Raw genomic sequence first — 16,089 nt, 5'->3', positions numbered from 1 at the left:
TTTCAACTGCATAAATAATAAAAATAAACCAGATTATAAATTTGCGAAATAATCCATGAAACCATGGAGGCAATCATCATGGTTGCCTGCTACTAATTAGGGAATGCAATAACCGGGCGTTTTTCATTACCGGTAATTTACCGACGCGAGGTCCCACTAACCGGTTAACCGGTAAATTACCGGTTATACATTTATGAAACAAAAAACATTGATTTTGCATTATTATTGATTGTGTCCTTATTTTCGTCAGTAACCTTTAAAAGTAATCAACAGCACGTTATAGAAACATCGACAAAAGAAAATAATGAAAATAAACTATAAACATTAAACAAGATATATTTACTAATCATATTAAATAAAAAAATCAAACATGTATCATTTCAAAGCGAAATGAACTTGTACATTAAATAAGCAACATTAAACTTTTTTAATTCTTTAAAAATCGCAGTAATCAAAGGGTAACAAAAATTATAACTAAAGAGTGACAGTCGTCATTTAAATGTCATACACGTTTGCATTTACACATCTATCAATATAATATTGTTATTAAAGTAACTTAAACCGTAATCAACATTCATTAAAATCTAGTAAATATAAGAAAAAAAAATTTTTACAGCAAGATTAGTTTCATATCATTTTAACACTAGTTACTCTAAAATTGCACTTTAAGAGGCCGTTATCGATTTTAGTCGCAAAAATGTCAAATTGATAGATTAAGCGCATGAAATTGTACACCTTATGTTAACTATTAAAAATAACAAGTACTGGTTTCTATTAGCACGTCTTGTTATCTTTCATTATAATTTTTTTTTTTTTTGAAACACTCACTTAATTAGTAATGATTTTTTTTCTGATGGACGTTTAGGTAAACGCGCGAAAAGCAGTGATTTTGTCGATCTTATTTGTAAATTTCGTTAAGTTTGGACTGCTAAAAATGGTAATTTTGTATTACACATATCCTGTACTTCAACTTTAATAAACTACATTTTTGTTACTATAAATTGAAGTAGTGTAAATGAAAGTTAGACGAAATCAATTTTCTCCAGAAATTACTTCAAAACAAGTGACAATTTCTCTGAAAATTGACTTAATTTCAACGTAATTTTGATATTTAAACAATCTACATTTGCTGAAACTGTTCTTATACCTCATTTTGTATAATTTACTACCATAATTTATATGAATTTTTAAAAACTATCCCTTCTCGTCACCTATTACCGGGGACGCACGCTTGCGACCTCATTATTAAAAGGCAAGATGAAAAAACGTGCTAATAGAAACCAATAGGAGTTGGAATTAGGAACATGTCATCATCAGATCATTTTGTTAATTATTTATAAAATATAGAACGTTGCTTAGACATTCGTGAACGATATCTTAAACACAAGTAACCAGCGGTAGAAAATGTTCTTTCGCATTCCACACTTGTCTGACACTACAGACTAAAACAAAGGACACTGAACATAGTAAGGCGGATCGGGTAGGGGTGGCCAGAAGGGAAAGGGCGAGGGATTAGCGACCACTCATTTGTCACAAAACATTGCTTCCTAGTTCCTACTCCGACGAGATCATAAGATGCAGAAAAGTAAGTATTTTAAGTGTCTCTTCGTAATCGTAAACCGTAGTAATTGTTTTTTTTTGTAAGTACGAAGACATAGATGGGCTAATTCAACAGGTTGTTACATTTTTATTTGCCTATACAACGTTCGGTAAATTCCCGGTTACGGCTGGAAATTACCGGTATTTTACCGACTGTAATATTGGTCAAATTACCGGGTAACCGGTTAACCGGTTAACCGGTTAGCATTCCCTACTACTAATAGCTGTAGTTTTCTGCAATAAAACATATAGGGCTGTTCGGAAATAGTAGAGTCGTGGAATGTATTGGCCTCTTAAATTCCACGACTCTTCTCCAGAGCCGTATTTTAATAGGTATTTGGAGTCATTCTAAAATCATTTTAAAAATTCATCTACAGAGTAATAACATTTACCAAGCAACCACTGAAACTTTTTTTTCATATTCATATATCAGTAGACTTTTGAGGTCATCTGGCACTCAATTAAATATTTTTACAGCTATTACTTATATATTGAAAGCATCTGACTTGGACACTTTTAGCTTTTATTTCCTGCTGGGTTGCTTATTTATCACTTCATCATGAAGTGGAAAAGCTGAGTGCTGTTTTTTGACAAATTTAGTGATTTCTAAAATGGATTGACAAGATAATAGTAAAATTTTAAGTTCTTGAAATATTGGTTTACAGTGGGCGAGTATTAACTTCTTCCGTTCACAGCTCTGATACAAGTATGAAAGAAACAATTACGCATAGATCAGTTTTGTTGTACCCTGTCGGGTACGGAACCCGAAACTCACCACTCCCATGTTAAATGCCGGCAATGGACTTACAACCCCTATAGTGTTGCAGCCATGGGCTATGGTAATTGTTTATCATTAAGCGATTAGTCTGCTCGTTTACCTCCTATATGACCTTATATTATATCATAAATAAATTGGCCAAAAGCATGTCGCGCCATGTTCAGTGTAGGGTTTCGTAGTTACCATTCTGTCCGAGCAGGCCATATGGGGATAACGGCGGGACCGATCATGTTCGTTGTTCGCTATAGTTTTCATTGAAAGTACTTTTTTAACGAAAAAATCACGATAGATGACGGGGGGGGGGGGGGATAAGGAGACCTCACGTGTATTTTTCTCTACCACATACTTTTTCTCGGTTTCGTTAAACATAAATCTTCACTTGGCAATAGCGAGTATATACAAGATTTACTCTATACAATACTATTCATCTTAAAATTAGGTCGAATGAAAAATAAAATAAAAATACACGTGAGGTTATGTGGGGAGGGGGGGCTAGACAAGAACCTCACGAAATATCACCAAGGTGGGGGACCTTGGGGGAGCGAAAAAATAACCGAAAAAACCTCACGTGATTTGTGCACAAGCCCTTGCGAATTTCCCATTTTTCGCACTTGTATCACAATGTACCTACTACGTCATTGCAGAATTTAATAGATCTGTGAGACGATGGAACCCAAATCGATCGTGCTCGTTTTGAAACCGACCTGTATAACCCCTCACGAACCATTGGCTATATCAAAGTGAATAAGGTGCCAATTCGCAATGGAGGAATCACTTTAAAAACCATTGCATCACTTGTTCATAACTTTTCCGTTATACAATAGTTGTTGTAGTAACGAAACGGCCACGCCACATATTTTGACTATGGTGTAGAGTTTGTGAAGTTAGGGCTCGTAGAATTAGGGCGTGTAGAAGAGTTGGAAGCTTGGCTCTACGTGAGATCTGAATAATTTTTGATAGTGCGAGCCATTGCCGGCATTGGCAACATTTCACATGAAAATTGTTGGGATTGACATTACAGAAAACATTTTTACACAATTTGATGTACTATATTATTAACCTTTGCCCCAATGTTTGATTTTTTCGTTTTTTTTTTTATATCTTTATTAGAGTTACGAGCTAAAAACATATTCCATATCTACAACTTTTAAAAGGATATTAACTCTTATAATTGTATTAATTGTGTGAAAATATTTATATGAAAAACTGATTTCGTCGGTCGTTTACTTGATTCGTCTTAAGTCTTAACTCTGTGTAGAGCAACGAGAATTGATTGTTATAGAGAGGTAGTCTAAGAAAAAACGTAGCCTATGGAAGGTAGAGGCAAGGAACAGAAACTCCTTAGGCAGAATTGTTCCAAATCTCTCCAGAGTAGCGCTAGAGTAGCTAAGATCCTAGGCAATATTGACGGCGTGAAGAGCGCTGTCTATGACTAGATTTTTTTCTCAAGTATTCTAGGTATTGTAGCGCCACCTATTTATGGTTTTTTGTTGGACACTTTCTGGTATATGGAGATTCTGTTCCTTGCCTCTACCTTCCGTAACGTAGCCCTTAGTTTGACATCAAAAGTTGACGTTTGACAATTCAGTGACCGCAACACAAATGGCGCAGTACAGCGCCCTCTCGTTTACTTGTCAAATTCGAAGCAGTATAACTGTGTTAGATTTTACGCATCTTATGATTTACATTTTTTTTTAATAAATATTATAGGACTTTATTACTCAAATTGACTGAGTCCCACAGTAAGCACAATAAGGCTTGTGTTGTAGGTACGTGTTTATCACACAAATATATGCTCTTACCAGGATTTGAACCCGGGACCATCAGCTTCATAGGCCCCTGCCTAGTGACCCTTCACTACCCACTAGGCCAGACCGGTCGTCGAGTCGCATCTTACTCAATCAATGTATCTTTGGTGCAGAGTTAGCTTAGACTGTATTTTTTCCCAGTTGAATGATTGCACATACGGGATCACTTTCCCGACCCGCTGCTTTCCTTCACGGTCAGTGCTTCGCCGAGTAATCTAGCCTTCACGCTAGCCCTGGACAGACACCGTACCATGAGAAAGTACACTGCTTTACAAAACGGACTTCTGCAAAAGTCGACCTTATTAACGATATAATAAGGTCTAAATTAGAGCCGAGACATAATTGGACTTGGGAATACTTAGTTATAAAATGTTGATACGTGTTTGTTTATTGTTCAATGATCATATCGACAATCAGAAGCTGTAACCAGGCGTAAGCTGAGCTTGGAAAGCTGCTGGAAGGAGGCGAAACCAAAACGTTATACAGGGTGGGCCAGTGATAAATTCTCTTTATTCGTCTCGTTCGTTAAATATACAATCTAGACAAATGAGAAAGGTGTCATTCAAAAGAATAAGTTTCAGACAAAAATTTCATTTTTGGTACAAGCTTTTATCGCTGACTACCAATACTCATCGAGACACTTCTAAAAACCCCAAACACAATTAGGTTGCGTTGTTTTATCACAGAGTTCCTATGGTCACCTTGCCTCCATCATCAGATCAGCTCGATGGTACCATAATATTGCATTGTCACCCGACTTACATATGTATGCAATTCATCTTCATCGGAAACCGGGAAGTGGGTCAAATTTAACTTGCAAGATTTGACCCGTATATACATAGGTAATTGCAAGTTAATAAAATAATAATAAGTAAGTAAATATTCTTTATTGTGCACCATACATTTAAAAATAGTCAGGAAATGAAAAAACACGTAAAAGTTAGGTAACAACAGGCGGTCTTATCGCTAAGAAGCGATCTCTTCCAGACAATCTAGATATATATATATATATTTTTTTTTTTTTTTTAAATAAAATAGAAAGCTTGTAAAAAATATTCAAAATGGTGCCTTACACGGGAAAATAGCGAGCGTTTTGCATCCGAACCTTTTTTGAAAACATTCCTTCTTATGTGATTGTTCGTCAGCGTTTTCAGCACGCACAAATTTAAATTAATCTAATCAAACAATGGACAGAGTTGAGGCTACTGAATCGGATCGTCACTAAAATCTCGATGTCAAGGACGTGCTCGGTGAAACAATGAAAACATCGAACGGGTGAGAGCGTCTGTGAGAGCGGATGCAAGGAACTCGGCGCGTAAACGAGCTACGGCTTTGGGGTTGTTCAGAACAACTTTACGGCGCATTTTATGATTTGATCGGCTACAGCCATATCTTCTTCTTCTTCGCGTTGTCCCGGCATTTGCCACGGCTCATGGGAGCCTGGAGTCCGCTTGACAACTAATCCCAAGATTTGGCGTAGGCACTAGTTTTTACGAAAGCGACTGCCATCAGACCTTCCAACCCAGAGGATAAACTAGGCCTTGTTGGGATTAGTCCGGTTTCCTCACGATGTTTTCCTTCACCGAAAAGCGACTGGTAAATATCAAATGATATTTCGTACATAAGTTCCGAAAAACTCATTGGTACGAGCCGGGGTTTGAACCCGCGACCTCCGGATTGCAAGTCGCACGCTCTTACCGCTAGGCCACCAGCGCTTCATCGGCTACAGCCATATAAAAATGTAAAATTTATTTTATTATCTCAAATTCTAACTATACTTTTTTATTTAAACATACAAAAATTGATTGATTAATTTTAAAAAACTAATGCATTATTCATTTACCCAGCCTGTATAAACCTGTTGTAAGATTTTGAACTTTTTTAAATGGCTGTAAGGTGGTTTTTTACTTTTTTTCGTCTTTGTTATGATATTTTGATCATTCTCTATCAATTTTAATTAAATATTAAAACGCAACATGGGTCACTAAACAATTAAGGCTTAGGACTTTTGGTAGCATACCGTGGTTCTAAAATCTAAAGAGTCGCAAACCATTTTTTTTTTCAAAATCAAAGTAAATATTACATGTAATATATATTGTTGTGGATTGTGTGTAAAAATTAAGTTACTTAATGCTGGTAAACTCAATAAACGGTTGGGGTATGCGGTAGGGGGTCGATTTTGAGACAGACATTTTTTGATGAAAAAAATATTTTCGCTTTTACCATCGTAAAGAATGAGAGTGTTATGTTCACTTCTATTCTCCGATCAATTTTACCGAGATATACTGAAGAACCCCAATATTTTATTAAACTGTATCTAACGAAACATAATTTTTTAAACACATTCTTAACGATAGTAAAAGAAAAAAAATTGTATGTTCCAAAACGACCCTCCTATCCCATACCCCAATCGTTTATTCTATTTACTAGCATTTACGTAATTTTTACATATAAATATACATGTAATATTTACTTTGACTTTAAGAAATAAAATTTTGCGACTCCATGGATTCTAGAACCACGGTATGCGAATGCTACCAAAAGTCCTAAGCCTACATATAATATAAATTTATTTAACTGGCACTCTGGCAGTACCTAATCTGATAAAACAATTATTAAAATAATTTTCTCATTGAAGTTTTGTCTTGTCTAAACTTTAAAACATAGACCAGTACCCCTAGTGTAAATTTTATCGACATCGATAACGTGACGAACGCGTTTGCGTTAAGTCTCATTTTGTATAGGATTTTGAGTTTCCAAAACGTCCCGCTTGGCGCGCTCTTTCTAAATCCAATACAAAATGAGACTAAACGCAAACGCGTACGTCACGTTTCAAAATCGAATTTATTTACACTAGGGGTACAGAAGCTTAATACAAGTAGTACCACCAGGAAAGTAAATCATTAAAAGTAAAGGGAGCGTACATGAACTGTAGGGGGCAGCACAGGAGCCACCTATTTATTGCCGCGAAGTATCAATGACAAGTTTATGAAGTTTGTTTTCGATTTAGGCATGGAGAAATAGAAAGCTTAGAGTGCTCACTCTTATACATAGATAAAAATCTATTTATAAGATTTAAATTTAGAAATTATTAGGTTTTAAGCGAAAAATAGGAAATTACTTATTCCAACATGTATCGTACAACCTTTTACAGTAAATATTGCCCCTTAAATTTTGAACATAGTTACATAATGTGCTAATTTACGCACTAGTGCAGAAAAGTACCATATGTACTGAAAATATATTAACAAATTTTCCTATACCTCCTGCACAACTTATTTTTTTTTATCCTAGCCTGTTAGTGTCCCGCTGCTGGGCCAAGGCCTTTCCCCTAGATTTCCACGACTCCCGATTTGGTGTTTTCTCCGGCCAGTTGTTCGGAGAGCTATGTATCCAGGTTATTCAGGTAACTTATTATCATATAAGTACGGTCGAGGAAATTGATTCTTTAGCAACTTGCGGTTCAAGTAAGTTTGGTTGTACATACTTATGCCATGAGCTGTCCAATGTAAAGTGAACCGCAAACTGCTAAATAATCAGTTTCCTCGACCGTACAAATAGCCATGTCTACTTCCCTATAATGAAGCGCTGGTGGCCTACCGGTAAGAGCGTGCGACTTGCAATCCGAAGGTCGCGGGTTCAAACCCCGGCTCATACCAATGAGTTTTGCGGAACTTATGTACGAAATATCATTTGATATTTACTAGTCGCTTTTCGATGAAGGAAAACATCGTGAGGAAACCGGATTAATCCCAACAAGGCCTAATTTGCCCTCTGGGTTGGTAGTGCAGATGGCAGTCGCTATCGTAAAAACTAGTGACTACTTGTCAAGCGGACCCCAGGCTCCCATGAGCCGTGGCAAAATGCCGGGACAACGCGAAGAAGATTTAGGCCACTAGGTGGCAAACCCTCCAACGCCCACGTGTTCGTTAAAGTGAAAAAAAAAAAAAACATTTTAGGCGTTCTTGGAGTGTAAAGGTTTAATTTGACGGTTTGAGATAAAACAAAATATGTAACATTTTATTAATTTATTCATAATCAAACTAGGTATTTACAAAATGTCCTCTCAGTAAACCTTACACCTAACCTCCTGTCAAACATTACACCTAGTAGCTGTACATTTACATTGTACATTTCCAATTCAGTACTTACTAATGTAAAATTCAAAATAAACGGCAGCAGATAGCTGGTCACAAACTTTTACAATAACATTGTACAAGTTAATATTTACAACTTTTCTAACAAATAATATGGATAGGTAACATTTGATTACTTGTTTAAAAATATTCCACGTTCAACTACACGTTCACGCACTTACAACCCCTCTGGTGTTGCAGGTGTCCATGGGCGGCGGTAATCGCTTACCATCAGGTGATCCGTCTGCTCGTTTGCCTCCTCTACCATAAAAAAAAAACTAACTTTTCATTTTTTGAAATTTCCTAACAAAGTCCGGGTTTGTGTTCCGACTTGCTTGAAGACTAAATACGAGACGTTTAACAATATACCGTGTTCAATTTGTTCAGATATTTCTGTGATAGTCGCCATCAGATTAGTCAGGTTAGATCAGATTAGTTGTCAAGCGGACCCCAGGCTCCCATGAGCCGTGGCAATATGCCGGGAAAACGCTAGGAAGAAGAAGAGTCGCCATCAGATATATCGAAGCGGCCGAGGCGCTCACAAATATCTGAACACGCCTCTATTGTCAAGGCGTCAGAGTGCGTGTTGAGATATTTCTGAGCACCTCGGCCGCTCTGATATATCTGATAGCGACTGTACAAGGTGCTCACGAGGAACCCGAAAGATTTTAACCGCGCATTTCTGGGGCCAAAAAAACGAAATATATAATACGAGTTAAAATTAACTTAATTTCGCAAACAAACAAATATTTTCTTATTTTTTGCATTTTTTAATGTAATGTACATAAAAAGCAAATGTTGTCGGTAAAATTATTACTTAAAATGAATTGTTACTTATTTTCGTAAGACCTATGTTTTGTAATTACTTGTCACTTTTTGATGTGTCATTATGTCATTAACGATATTTATGGCCATCATAAAGGCGACTTACACTAAGTAACAAAAAAATTTTTTTTTTTAAATTGATATTACTCTGAAACTGGGCGATTTCCAGAAAAGTTTATAGGACATTTAGTTTTTAAATATGATCAATTGATCAGGAACATACGGTAAAATTAAAATCTTTCTCGTTCGTCGTGAACACGTTGAACAGCACTGATATCATAAAACTTATGCATTCAGAACTTACAACTCACAACTTTTCATTCATCTCATCTGCTGATATTTTTACATTTGTTATAACGAAAAACTAACCTAACCAGAGCTGTTATAAACTGAGAAAGTAGCTGAAATATTAAGGGTGCATTATTATTACCCACAATATATTAAAGAACTTTAGCAAACATATAAAACTCAAGTGAACTTTAATACATACCTCGGTTTATGGAATCTATATACAGATGTGTGGCTTTCCATTAGAGAAGGGTGCACATGAAAAAGGACCCTTCACTATGGAAAGCCACATACAAACATGGTTTACAAATAGAAAGCAATATTCGGAACAAATATCTCCTATCGTTATCGGTAACAATAAAACAAACTTTTTTTCTGAAATTCCTAATTCTATCAAATATAGACACAATGTTTTAGGTGTACATTCAAGGTATTACAAATCGATACGGACAAAGTGCCAAAAATATGTATATACGACCTTATTGCCTATATATTAAAGTAGTGTGTACATATTTTTGTCCCTTTGTATGTAACTTTAAATATCGATACAATATTTTTTATAAAGAGATTCAAATTGTACATACCTATAAAGAAAAGAAAAATATTAGATAAGAAAAACATGGGAGAAGAAAATAAGTTACGATCTCATTATTGTTAATAGAAACTAAACCTTAAACTATAGTAATACACTAAATTAAAAAAAAAAAAAAAACAATTTTCCACAAATGCAAAACATAGACTAACTTATTTTATCACAAAGACTAGGAGATTTATCCTAGACAATAATTATACGTAACTTACGTAAATCAATTAATTAATAAAAATCTAGACGGTACAATTTCGACGTCTAATCTGACCAGTTTAAAATTGAAATTGGTTTTCGTACCTATTGAACTAAAAAAGTGCTTTAATATTGTGCTATCTAAAAGGAGACACTCTCAATTTAGTCACCTGCAATGATTTATAGGGTAAATATATAGGTCATACTGAGCAACTTTTACTATGGACTCAACCAATAAAACGGGAAATTTTTTTTTTTCTCTCCCATACAAAATGTCAAGGTCAGAGTCAGACAGCCAAAATGTATGAAACTGTATTTTTTTTCTCGATTTCGTGTGGTTGGTTCCATAGTAAAAGTTGCTCAGTATGACCTATATATTCACCCCGTAAATCATTGCAGGTGATTAAATAAATACCCTGTACAGATTGAGAATATTGAGATTGTACAATATTAACGGAGCTCTATTTTTGGTCAATTGATAGAAATATTACACTTTCAGTGCTAAAGACTTGATTTCGTGTATTATCATTGATATCAACCATTCATATTAATCATTCCCATATGTCCCCGGCTCATGTGTGGCGAAGGTCACGTGGGGCGAGGACAAATAGAAATACAGGATTTACAGAAATTTCCCTGATACCTAAAACACGATTTCTAGTCAGGGTAGTTTAGTAATTCCATTCCTCTTCACAGCCAAGGCTGGGAAACCGGTTAAATTTCCAAACCGTTATCATGTACTTGGCGCAAAACCTTTTAATTTCGGTTTCACTCGAAAAACCGTTACTTTTAAACCGGTTTTTCAGTTATTATCAAATTAACCGGTTTAGAGCAATAAAAACCGGTTTCTTTCAATGTCGGTGTCTATGTTTACGAGGCACACCACCAGGCCGGTTGTCCGTTTCGTCGCTTGTCGTATAAACCGGTTTTTTTAGGTTACAATAAAGTTCTCAAAACGTTCGCGTTCTTATAAAGGTTCAGAGGAAAACTGAAATGAACCGCACGGAAAGCCGATGACGGCAAGGCCGAATCACCAAGCATTTGCATGTAATTGTATCATGTGCTGCTTTCACCGAAAACAGAACATACGAGAATCTTACACTGCAGGTTTTCATCCGCAATCTACCAACCAAACTTACACTTCAATCAAAATAACTGTTAAGCACCAATTTCAATATTCACTGCACTACACACCTAACCTCTTAAACACATTCTTAGTTATCATAATGTTATTATTCTTGACTGGATCCTGGTTGGCGACGTTCTTCATACCCAAGCGGGCCTTGACACTATTGTCAACTACGGGCATTGACAACCGCCTCTCCGGTTTGTTGAAAACTGTCTGCTTCGGCTGAGTTTTCTGCACTACTCTAGCTTGTGCATTCTGTACCGCTTCTATTTCTTTATATTCCACATGATTTGAGAACTTCACTGATTTAGATTTTGGTACAGCTAGTTTTTCTTTGACGCTTATTGGCTGCTCATCGGCTCTCATAGTGCAAGCTATTCTCCGAACGCTATTCTTAGAGGTAGTGATAGTTACAGTTTTCGCAGTGGGTGGGCTTTTCAGTATACCCTCATATTTCAAAGCATCTTTTTGTACAGGCAAAATTGGTTCAGAGTCGGCTTTGGATCCGAGGCGAGCGAAGATGGGTTTGACATCCTTAGGGGCTTCAGCAGTGGGTTTGACGAGTTTGAGCCTTGGCGCTGCTTCATCGGTCTGCCCAAGTCTTGCGAACACTGTTTTTGTTTGTGTAACTAAAAAATAATTGAAGGTCAGAGTCAATATTTTACAATGAGGAAATCAATTTGACAAGCATGGTGCGATTTAGTAACGGTTTAACGAGATGATGAAGCATTGATGTTTTGAAATTAATTACCTTCTTTGGCGGCTGGTTGCGGTGATGCGAATCTGATAAGACGGGATTTCTTTACGTCTACTGTCTCTGTCCTGAAATAAAAAGGAGGAACAAATTAACTTCGTAAATTTCTAGTAAAAAGACGAACAATTTTTCGCTCAATGTAATTAGCTCGCTGATACTCAAGAGAATCAATTTGATTGTCGCGTCTGTACGGGCCTTTATGTTATATAGATACAGAAAGCTAGCCCTGAAACATGGTAGTCACGTCTAAAAATATCGATTCGAACAAAGTGCCAAAAATATGTATACACCACCTTATTGACCATATATTAAAGTAATGTATACATATTTTTGGCACTGTCCGGATCGATATTTTTAAACGTGATTGTACATGATAATGGTGTCTAAAGATCTCATAGCACTATGCACGCCACTCGCGTACTACTTTCAGTGCTCGCTACATATCATATTGTGATAAATGTTTATATATACGAGGGTGGATTGAAAAATTCGCGGCCTGAATATTAAAAACAAATCGAGGTTTTTTTTTTTCTACATAGTCCCCGTCGAGTTGAATGCACTTGTTCCATCTGGATTCCAGAGCCATTACATCACTTTTGAAGAAGCTTTCCTCGAGACCTTTAAAAATAGGCATCCACCTCAGCTTGGACCTCGGCGTTGCTTGAAAATTTCATACCACCCATATGTTTTTTTAAATTGGGGAACAGATGAAAGTCCGATGGTGCTAAATCGGTTGAATAGGGTGGGTGGGGCAATAATTCAAAGCCACATTTGGCAATCTCCGCCATCGATTTTAGTGACGTGTGAACACGTGCATTGTCCTGGTGGAAGATAACTTTCTTTGTCAACATTCCAGGTCTTTTTATCTTCAGAGCCTCGCGTAATCTGCGTAATAACTCGCAATAATAGTCGGAATTTATTGCTGTTTGGTCTCTGGTGTATAGTGGTGGACCCACGTCTCGTCCATAGTTACAAATCTGTCCAAAAAGTCTTGAGTATCGGCTTCATACAGGTCTAGACATTCACCCATTCACGTGAACTAATGTACGGCGAGCGATTTTTTGTTCCACTGAAAGAAGCCTCGGGACCCATCTCGCCGACACCTTGGAAAAACCTAATTCGTTACTATAATATTTTAAGTTCTTTCATAAGAGATGCCTACGATGTCAGCTATTTCCCGCACCTTTAATCGCCGGTCTTTCATTATCATTTCGCATATAATTGCCACATTGTCCGTGTTAGTCACCGTTGTTGGCCTCCCGGGACGAGGGTCATCTGCGATACTATCTCGTCCACGCTTGAATTCAGCTGCCCATTTTTTCACCATCGTATATGATGGACAGGATTGCCCTAATGTACTTTGCATATCATCATAAATTTGCTTCGGTGTCAATCCTTTTTTATGCAGGTATTTAATCACAGCATGCTGCTCGTAATTTCTCCATTATATTTATTTATTATTTAATCGCTTTTAAATATAGACGCCAATTGAAATTTCGCGGGAAGACAGTTGAATAATGAGTATAATGACAGTTCAAAATGGCGGCAGAAAAAAGAAAAAAGTTTTTTTTTTTTGAATTAGCCAGGCCGCGAATTTTTCAATCAACCCTCGTAAATTTCAATATTTATAATTGTCAATATGGCAAGTAAAATTACACCTATGTATTTGAGTTCGCTGTTGGTAAACGCTCATAAAGTGTGTGTATGCAGTAAGGAGACTCACCCCTCGTCAGTCTTGCGCTTGTAGTGGTGCGCGGGCGCCGCGGCCGCGGGCGCCTCCCGGCCGTTGCGCGTGTAGTGCTCCAGTATGCGGCTCGCGGCTGCGGCACAAATTACGCATCACTATTTTAAACTTATTTACTATAGAACGGAATTTGCTCACACTTATTTACATTTATTAAATTTTTCGTGAAACCTTTTTGAGTCATGAAATACGAGATTAAGAGTGTGTATCACTTATATTATGAAAAGAAATTAACCAAATAAATTTATTGTTTTTATTTAACAGATTTAAACAATATTTCTTGGCAGTTAAATTTTGCTTTGAAATGAAAGAAAAAATTAAAAACTCACTGTCTTGGGAAAGACTAACTCGCGACTTCAAGACTCATTTTATAGATATTGTTCACACATCTTTATACTAATTAAAATTTCATTTTGCTTTAATCAAAAATCATTTTGTCTCTTAATTTCTTTTAATGCTATTTTTTGTTTGAGATCCTTTAACATCTCAACTCCCACCATTCATTCTAGCAGAAAAGTTGCCCTGCCTGCTACCAGTGTTATATCATGTCACGCAATTACCTACAAAATATATGAAAATTTAAAAAAAAAGCCCAATTGATTTATGGTAGGGTTCATTTTAGAGCTCAACAGAGTCATGGCTCAATTTCTATGTGTCCAAAAAGTGTAATCGCAATTTAGCTTTTCTTTTCTTTATTGAAATTGTACTGATGGTATTAGAAAATAGAATTGAATTTGAATTGTTTTAAAATTGAAAGAAACCAAACAAAAATGACTCTGTTTCATGTAATAATGATCATCGTAGTAGGTAGTTTGTATTCCTACTGTGAACCACAAGATAGAGAAAATATTATATTAGTGACTCACGGGAAGACGGCTTGTTCTGTGTGATTGTAGCCCGGCCAGTTATGGCGGCCACGGGGACCACATTGACAGTGCTGCCAAGCACCTTGTCCCGTGCCAGGCTCTCATGCACCTGCTTTGCGTGTCTGTGGATGAGAATTTTTTATAGCACCTGTAAATTAAGTATTTACTTTAAGAATGACAAAAAGCAAATATAGCACCTTTTTTATGATATAGGAGACAAACAAAGAGACAAATCGCCTGATGGTAAGCTAATTGATGAACAAGATATTGTTCTGAGAGCAATAGCGTCGGAGGGGACTGTCTTCCTATTAGCCATAGTAAGCGCTTAGATTGTATGCTGGCTTCATTTTTCTTTGCTTTAATGTGATTGGCCCAAGTGACCCTCCTATCCTAGCCTAGGTGGAGGCCTCATAGAGTTACTGGCGGGCAGTCTCCTTTTCGTAAGGTAAATGTTATTAGGAGTGACTTAGATGTAGGTTTATGTAATAAGTATTTTTTTGTTTGTTCTGTGTTTAATTTAACTGATAGTGTAACCATAGAAAACATCCATGATTTAAAACAGATACTTGTGCCTACCAAACAAGCAGATGCTCTCATCTTACTAATAAAAAAAAACATAATACTAAAATAATTAATGGCTATTCAACTAAAAATGCTACAACATTTTAAGTTGAATAATGAATATATTCATCATTACAATTGCTGAATTGATGATTGAATAATTCATTATTTCAGTAACAAGTTTAAGTACAAATTGTACCTACTTACCGTAGTATAGCAATGACATCCCCCATCCTAGTAATGCCCATGTCTCTCAAATACTCCTTGTTCAGGTCCAGCAGCATGTCGTTCTGGATACGGTTCTCCGCGAATGTCAGCGCGTACGACGCCGACACGTCCGACGGGATCCCCGCGGCCGTGAAGAAACTCACCCACATACCTAAATCACCAAAATTCACTCAAGAAAACACCACATGTAAATGTAAAAACAAAAAGCTGTAATTTCAATGTGCGACTCCGGTCATACGTGAAACTTGGATAAACAATTGTAAAACATCTAATTAAATAGCATAATGTAAATAAAACCACAATGAGTAATACGATACGGCCTTGCCAACTATTTTTTGGTAAGAACTTATTTAGACATAAAATAGATGGTAAACAAACACTTACTTGTAAGTGTTGAATCCATTTTATTCATGGCTAGTGGAGTAACAATAATTTTAACAACAAATACCTAGAGCTTTGCTAAAGCTTTTTTAAAACATAAGTCACTCTCACTACCAACCAGCTGCAGCCATTTTTATTTTTGAGTTATTGTTTTTTTTTTTCTTTTCGGCATTATAGACGCGAATAGCGCTATCTTAGCAAAACATTACAA

General features: G+C 36.4%; 1 protein-coding gene across 1 annotated transcript; it reads right to left on the bottom strand.

Annotated features, from left to right (window-relative positions):
* Positions 1-8,198: 8,198 nt before the first annotated feature.
* LOC133518627 (uncharacterized protein C19orf47) lies at positions 8,199-16,012 on the bottom strand. Its single transcript, XM_061852303.1, has 6 exons — positions 15,882-16,012; positions 15,477-15,648; positions 14,709-14,830; positions 13,822-13,918; positions 12,096-12,166; positions 8,199-11,973 (listed from the first exon to the last, which is right to left on the bottom strand). The coding sequence occupies exons 1-6, from the start codon at positions 15,907-15,909 to the stop codon at positions 11,402-11,404; spliced, it is 1,062 nt and encodes a 353-aa protein (XP_061708287.1). The 5' UTR covers positions 15,910-16,012; the 3' UTR covers positions 8,199-11,401.
* Between the last annotated feature and the right edge of the window lie 77 nt (positions 16,013-16,089).

The sequence above is a fragment of the Cydia pomonella genome, chromosome 6 (assembly GCF_033807575.1).
Source record: "Cydia pomonella isolate Wapato2018A chromosome 6, ilCydPomo1, whole genome shotgun sequence".
NCBI classification, from domain to species: domain Eukaryota; kingdom Metazoa; phylum Arthropoda; class Insecta; order Lepidoptera; family Tortricidae; genus Cydia; species Cydia pomonella.
This window is presented reverse-complemented; position numbering and strand designations above follow the sequence as displayed.

What these genes read in the sequence shown, in the direction of transcription:
- LOC133518627 (XM_061852303.1), bottom strand. Translation starts at nt 15,909, where the DNA reads ATGAATAAAATGGATTCAACACTTACAA. An exon ending in GATGTCATTGCTATACTACG is followed by an intron (nt 14,831 to 15,476) that starts GTAAGTAGGTAC and finishes TCTCATCCACAG; the next exon opens with ACACGCAAAGCAGGTGCATG. An exon ending in AAGCGCAAGACTGACGAGGG is followed by an intron (nt 12,167 to 13,821) that starts GTGAGTCTCCTT and finishes TTTTTATTTCAG; the next exon opens with GACAGAGACAGTAGACGTAA.